This window comes from Dysidea avara, chromosome 9 (genome assembly GCF_963678975.1).
Source record: "Dysidea avara chromosome 9, odDysAvar1.4, whole genome shotgun sequence".
Taxonomy (NCBI): domain Eukaryota; kingdom Metazoa; phylum Porifera; class Demospongiae; order Dictyoceratida; family Dysideidae; genus Dysidea; species Dysidea avara.
Window position 1 is genome coordinate 777,537 of NC_089280.1, and position 7,779 is coordinate 785,315.

The 7,779-nt window shown below is 39.8% G+C and overlaps 1 protein-coding gene across 1 annotated transcript in view; it reads right to left on the bottom strand.

Moving 5' to 3' along the window:
• Window positions 1–7,241, bottom strand: part of LOC136266508 (uncharacterized) — a 44,261-nt gene extending 37,020 nt beyond the window's left edge. The window contains exons 1-2 of the mRNA XM_066061523.1: window positions 6,938–7,241; window positions 6,176–6,888 (exon numbers count right to left, since the gene is read on the bottom strand). Of these exons, the coding sequence (XP_065917595.1) occupies window positions 6,176–6,888; window positions 6,938–7,187 (963 nt within the window). The 5' untranslated portion in view covers window positions 7,188–7,241. The remainder of the gene's footprint in view (window positions 1–6,175; window positions 6,889–6,937) is intronic.
• Window positions 7,242–7,779: the final 538 nt, after the last annotated feature.

A 7,779-nucleotide genomic window follows, 5' to 3' on the forward strand; every position in this document is an offset into this window, starting at 1 on the left:
TTAACTGGAGTTTGTAAAAAATTGTTGCACACTTCAAGCACAGTGTTGTGGCAATGACACCACTACATGAACAACAGGGAGCACTGAACCTTCCTCAGTACAGTCTCCTACAAGAAGTCTCTACCTACTTTATGTATGAGCGACTAGTTGAACAATGATGGGCTGTGTATGGAGTAATTCATGATGATAAAGTAACACCACCTGATAAAAGATACTTGGATCTAACATCTGACCAATGGGACCTGCATGCCTTCACAATTACTGGTAGTACTTAAGGCTCTACAGGTAGCTACAAAAGCTTTGTCTTTAGAGCAAAATGTATCATCATTATTGATCTATCCAGTTATTCATGGACTGATAAACTGTCACCTGAAGGCTGATACCACTGATCTGCCAACCATTAAACGGTTTAAAGAAACTGTGATATCACAACTAGAAAATTGCTTTTCTTTTGATCCTGAAAACATAGCAATTCTTGCAGCTGCAGTTGATCCAAGATACAAAGATTTGGACTTTATGAAGAGTGAAGAGAGGGAAGAAGTTAAGAAAGTTTTATTGGAAAAGATAGCAATGATTGAAGAGAGTTGTGAAGCTGAGATGACTACAAGGTCTATTAGAGAAGAAACAGAACAGCCAAATGCAAAAAAAGAAGAAAAACAAGAAGGAAACAGCTATGTCATTTTTATTGGGAACTGCTACTAACTCTACATGCTCTACAGACGAAGACAAGTCAGGAAAGGCTGACCTTGAATGATTTAAAAGAGAACCACAGATACACCATGATGAATGTGCATTATTATGGTGGAGATCGAACCAAGAGCAGTTTCCTGTAATAGCAGAAGTAGCCCGTAAACTGCTGTGTGTACCTGCAACTTCGATTCCATCAGAAAGAATCTTTTCCACTGCTGGTTTGATTGTTAGTAAGCTTAGGAGCTGTTAGTAACCTTAGGAGCAGCCTGAAACCAGAAAACAATGACATGTTAATTTTTTAAAACAAAACTTAAAGTCATGTTCATTATAAACTGTAACAAGTGTGTGGTATAAGTTGATTGACAAGTTTATTTTGAAATAAAAGACAAGTTTCTTTAATAAAGATTTTTAATTATGCAATCAACTATCTGTAGGATATCTGGATAAAATCTGTTCAGGATATCTGGATATCTGAAATTACTATCCGTTTCAGCTCTAGTAGAGAGTTCAGCTATGATCACCCTGTGGAGGCTATCATCCTGGGAAGTGTTACCTATTAGCTGTAACACATGGTATTGGGGTTTTGCCTGATCGATATGTACGACATGCATGGAGGACATACATATCAGGCAAAGCTCTCATACCCATATTACAGATAATATTATAAAGCCAGTGAACAGTTTATGCTAGTAAAAGCACTGCAACAAGAAATCTGGAAAAAAATAGCACGAGGGCGTGGGCGAGAGACTAATACAGCACGAGGCGAAGCCAAGTGCTGTGTTAGGTTCGAGACCATATCCGAGTGCTATTTTTTCCATATTGCATGAGCAATGGCGGTGCTTTAACTGGTTTATTGTACTAAAGTAGTGGCTGTGAAGAGTGGGGGTGATGCCAAGTAGCAGGAGGTAAGTGTCTATTCGCGTAAGTTCGAGACCGTGTGTATTGCAGTGATTAAATATTCAAAATATTATTTATACTCGTTCATACTGCACCAGACTAGCTAGCTACGTAGCTTTAATTAATTTGAGCTGCCGAGAGCGACAGTAAGTGGCCAACTGCTTCTTTCTTAATTGACACCTGGCTTAATGCCCATGAGTAAGTTTGTGACTTTGTTATAGAGAGGCTTGCTATCGTGTTTAGTGGGTGAGAGTGCATTCATGATGTGGTGCTGGGAATGATACACCTGCAATACCACGAAGGCAACTGGAAGAGAATTAACTTATCGTGTTCCACCTGGCTTTACAACTGGAAGGGAGTCATTTTGTAGTGTTGATAATTCCATGTGCTCTGTTCCTTCGCTAACTGCATTTACTAAGAATGGCTTTCAGGGTAATTCGCCCACTTGTGTTTAGGTCATGGCATTGTTCTATGTGTTTATGATACGTCATAATTGTTGAATGGCTTCATAACATTGCAGAGGTTTGGTGAAAATAATGCGATAATGTGTCTGGCATTGGTCATACTTTGGTCAACTTGTTTACTGTTTCAACAGTGCTGTATTGGGATCAAAGGGAGACTACAGCACACTTGAGCAAATACAGCACCCTGCTAGCTTTGAGGTGTGCAGCCAGGTGTACAATATGGAAATAAAAGTACACTTTTCACTTTGATTTTTTCACCCAAAGTACAATAAACTATAATAAAATTATCATGGATGTGATAGTGCAGTAAAAGTTTGGAACTACAGCCAGACCAATGTACTGAAGATCAGCACTTCAACATTCGTAAACCCAGTCTGGGTGCTTTAAGCTCCACCAGTTGTACACCAAACAGCTGTTATCGTGGCTTTTATTTTAACTACATTTTGACACAAGTGTATGTGTTGGTGTAGTATACAATAAACTGGTACTATACAAATACCACACAAAGTAGTGTTGTGTTTTGTGTGTAATTATTAATGAACACATTGTATTTAGTGGATAATTATTGTATATTATATTTGATGTTGTGTAGGTTGTGGTTGTGTCAACAAGTAGAAGAGTGTGAGTAGGAGATGGTGTAACGTTAAGTCATCATCATCTTGATTCAGGTGTATCTGTGGTGTGCACTTAATGGAGATGGACTAAGATGTTCAATCATGACTTGGATAGTGACTGTAGTTTTCAGAAGAAAATGTTCTCTCCATAATTGTATTGTTATGACTGTCATTGTGGAAATTGAATTACAAAGTGTACACCTCAGTGATCAACTTGTAAAATGACAAGAAGGTAGCTATAATAATTTCTCAGTGTGAAGATGGGAGTGGGAGTTAGTTAACACTTCAAGGGGTGTAATTTTGATCATCAAAGTTTAAAGTCATCAGTTTGCAATATTTAGTACATGTGTATGATGCTTGTCTCAACATCTTACAAGCTCAAAGCAAAGTTTAGTTTCCTATGCCCAAAGTCAGTATTTGGTCACAACTAGCAGTATCACTTCTAGCTCTTGGAACTATCTTGAAAATTATTATACTGTTCTATAACAGTAGAGTATATATACAAGTATTTTACTTGACTTCTATATTAGAATGTATGTAGATTGTTCTATTAGAGTAAATCAATCTGGGACTAGGTCCTGTATTCTTACATTATAGGTAGTTCTCACTTTTTCACCTGTGATATTAACAGCAGAAAAATCTGTTTCATGAGTTTTGTATACTGCTACACCTTGCCAAGCAGCTAACAAGGTATACTATAGGTATGCTTCATATACCCTCAATTGTGTAGTGTGTGTTTGTGTCCGTGTGCGCGCGTGTGTGTGTGTGTGTGTCCCCGTGTATAGTATGTGTGCGTGTGTCCATGTGTGTGTGTGTGCCCATGTGTGTGTGTAGTATGTGTGTGTGTCCATGTGTGTGTGTGTGTTTTCATGTGTGTGTAGTGTGTGTGTGTGTGTATGTTTTGCGAGTGTGTCCATCTGTGTGTAGTATGTGTGTGTGTGTGTGTTAGTGCATCCGTGTGTGTGCTTGCGTGTGTGTGTAACTGTGTATGTGTGTAGTGTCCATGTGTGTGTGTTTGCGTTTGTGTCCATCTGTGTGTGTAGTGTGTCCTTGTGTGTGTAGTGTATGTCTCTGTGTGTAGTGTGTGTCTGTCTGTGTCCGTGTTTGTGTGTAGTGTGTGTGTATCCGTGTTTGTGTGTGTATGTTAGTGTGTGTGTGTGTTAGTGTTGCACCGATATGGGATTATTCCGATAACCGATATTGGATTATTCCGATAACCGATATTGGATAATATTTTCAAGCCGATAAAGGTAGCCGATCCGATATAGTACAGCATGTCTACCTTGTGGCAATTTTTACTAGAAGTTTGACTATAAAGGGTCAATTTAACTTGTTTATAGCAGCAGTATTGCTATAACAACAGCTGACAGTACAATGAAGCAGTAATAACAATGTTTTAATGCAGGAATACGCGACTCGATGCATTTGTAAACATAACGAGCATGTATTTCTAAATACATACATGATATCTGTATCTGCTGCTTTTTTCATCATGGCGCTGATCCGATACCGATATACAAAAAACACAGCCGATACATGGTTTTTCCGATAACCGATCTGATTATCGGTGCAACACTGTGTGTGTGTGTTTGTGTGTGTGTATGTAGTGTAGTATGTGTGTCTGTCCGTGTGTGTGTTAAATAAAGCTTTAACAATAATAATAACACTAGCTAATTTAATAATAACTAATGTGTACCATATTTACTCAATTTGTGCCCCAGGGGTACTATCCTATTTTGTCCAAAAATAAGGATAAAACCCTTCGAATAGTGGTGCACTGCAGTATTATTCGAGGCTGTGCTACTAATATTTTCAACTAGCCACTACTATAGCTATTCTACATTATGGTTTTATAGAACAATCACAACACGTTGCTACTTACTTCTTCTATACAAGACCTTTCTTTCATTCAACACAACCATGTCACGCCTCATGCTACGTGGTCAATTTACTAATCCAGAATTTTTATTATGTGACAGCCGTTTAACAGGAAAATTCCTTCCTTAAATTGAGATGGAGATTAATACTATAGGTATGAGAGTACTAGTAAAGAGTAATTACTAAAGTATAGTATGGTACTATTTGAGGGTGTGGTACAATTAAAATAATTTACAGAGCAAGGACAACGACATTCAAATAGTACCACACTGTGGTATGTGGTACTATTTGAGGGTGTAGCACAAATTGAGTAAATACGATATGCAGCATAGCCAAGTGGCTATAGCATCGGCCTAATAATTGCAAAGTTCTAGGTTCAATACCCGGTTATGCCAATTTGGTGTTGTTCCTTGAGCAAGAAACTTTACTCAAATTGCTCCAGTCTACCCAGCTGTACATTGTGGACGTGGTCCATCAACCGGGGAAGCAACCCATCCAGCTATGTACCTGGGGAAGCTAATGCCCAACTCCTCATCTGATTTAGCAGGATTGGAGTTATTGCGTAACTTTGAGTTGTGTGACCTCTCTTTGTGAGACCTGGACAGTCCTGCTGGTTACTAGTCCTGCCCATGGTAGATTTGCCTGAGTAAAGTACAGGCATCCCAGTGCTGGCAGTAATAGCTGTGTTTGGTATGCCTGATGTAGGTTCTTTGTTTTGCTTTGCTTTGTGTGGTAAAAATTATCTACTACCACTATAGTTCATGAATTAAAATACCATGACCAATTTTTCTGAAACAGTTGTTGAACATTCAGAGATGTAATTGAGTGATAATTAAACAGATTACTTCAACATTACAGTTTTAGTATTGGCTTCATCAAATTAGGATTTTTTGGCCTCATGGTCACACCCTTATTCTGATGCTTTTGTACTATCTGGGAATACAATGGGAGGGAAATTCCTACATTGATGCAGCTTTCTTGTTGACATATGATGAAACCTAGACTAAAAAGTTCAAGACAAATAACCTAACAAAACAAAGAAGATGCATATGGTTTGAACAGGACCTCCCAAGCACTGCTAACCTCTGTATTGTGGTGCTGCTGGCTACCCATCTCTACATCTATTAGTTTCTACCTTATGAAATGCATGTACTTGAAAATGAGTGTGATCTGCACACCTGTAAAATGCACTACCAGATAACCACACCATGAAATACGGTACCTATATTTATCCATGAATAGTAAATGATCTCCATAAAAATGTTTAAGCGCCTAACTGTATGCTCTTCAAAATCAAGCCTTTTATATAGCCCTGCCATTATTGAGTTATGTTTGTCTGAAGGCAGCAGTTAGCCATCAGTAGAAAATTTCATTGAATAAATTCTGTAAAAAAATTGTAGCAATCTATTGGAAGCATTTGAAGTCATACCAAAGGTACTTTTGGGCTTGGTTATACCTAACCAATACTGCCAAGGTACCAGGATGGTATTGTGAAGCTGGTTTTTACGTGATTTTGGCCAGAAAAACCTAAACCTCCATGATCCCTAATATACAGTATTATATATTGTACTGTATGATATGTAGAAACCTTACTAGCTCTCATTCTACTAACACATAACAACTTTCACAAACCTGTTGTTGTTGAGATGATGACTGACCAGATACCTCAGCCCACCATACTATGGGACTCATCCCATCACGACTAGTCTGATGGCTGCATACATTTTTTATCCTCTTTATTTCCATAGAGACCTCCATCACTAAAGGGCGTTTGTTGGGGTTGTCACTCAAGCATGATGTCACTAGTGGCACTAAGCTTGCAGCCCCTCCAGTAAACATGTCAAGGTATGTCTGACGCCTTGTTCCCTCTGAAGCCACTTCCCATTTATCAGTGTCACTATTGAGCAGTAGTTTATCAGTTGGTTTAGGCCACTGTTGGGTAATGACATTAAGAGCCACTCCTCCGTAGGAAAATACATCCAATGAAGGACCATAAACTGGCTTCTGAGCAAGTGCCTCGGGTGGCATAAAATCTGGTGTTCCTGGGATTTTAGTCATTGTCATTTTACTGTCAGTCTGCATCACTTTAGCAACACCCAGGTCAGTGATCTTGGCTTCAAGATGGCCTCCCAGTAATATGTTATTTGGGGTGAGGTCACGGTGTACGATTGGAGGATTCCTGCTATGGAGGTACCTTAGACCGAGGCACACTTCATCCAATATGGATAGTTTGACATTCAGTGGTATATTGCTGTAGTTCTCCACCAGACCCTTCAGGCTATGTTGCATCTTCTCCATTACCATAGCAGGTAATCTGTACTGGTCACGTGCCGGATAGTACATCCCTATGGTGAACAGTTATAGCGAGGTCATGTGACAAGTACAATATCATACCTAGAAACTGAACGATACACGGATGACGAATGGTACTCCAAATTCGACACTCGTTAAGAAAATCAGTTGTAATCTTACGGCGCCCTTCAGCTTGAGACAATTCCAACAACACCGAGTGTACCTCCTTGGCGGCGCACAGTGTTCCTTGATAGTCGACCTCAAACACTCTCCCATAAGCACCGCGACCAATTTCCTTTCCCGTAGGATTCACGCCATGGAGGATAAGGTCAGTGGTATCTCTAGCAGCCATCAATTATCTTTAACTCTTACAAAACAAAGAAGGGCGTGGCTGGCGTTGCACAAACATAAGCAAATTACGCGCAGCACACGTGATATAGTCTCGCGTAGCCAGACCCTATTTCTCCGCACGGCGCTTATCGATTGGAAATTATAAGCGCATTTCGGAGCAGGCGCTTATAATTTCCAATCGATAAGCGCCGTGCGGAGAAATAGGGTCTGGCTACGCGAGACTACACGTGATATTGGATAGCGCTACGCTAGAGTACTTTACTTTTTTTGTTGCTAGCTAACTCGGTTGCTAATATCCTAAGTGCTCCAAACATTGATCTGATGATTTGATCCAAGAAAACACAGAAGGCATCGATTGCTGTGCAGGTCGCAAAGGCCCATATTTAAGTTCATTTGTAATTGCTTATTATGTACTGTTTTACCGACCAACGATGTGTCTAGAGCTCCCGCTGCCGGAGGTGGTTTGCCAATGCTACAGCTCCGTCAGTTCATCACGTACCATAGATATTAAGCGGGGCGCAGTATCAGTAGCCTTAGCACCAATAGTGCTGCGTACTTTCAGTTAAAGACCACCAATACTTCGCGATCGGCTG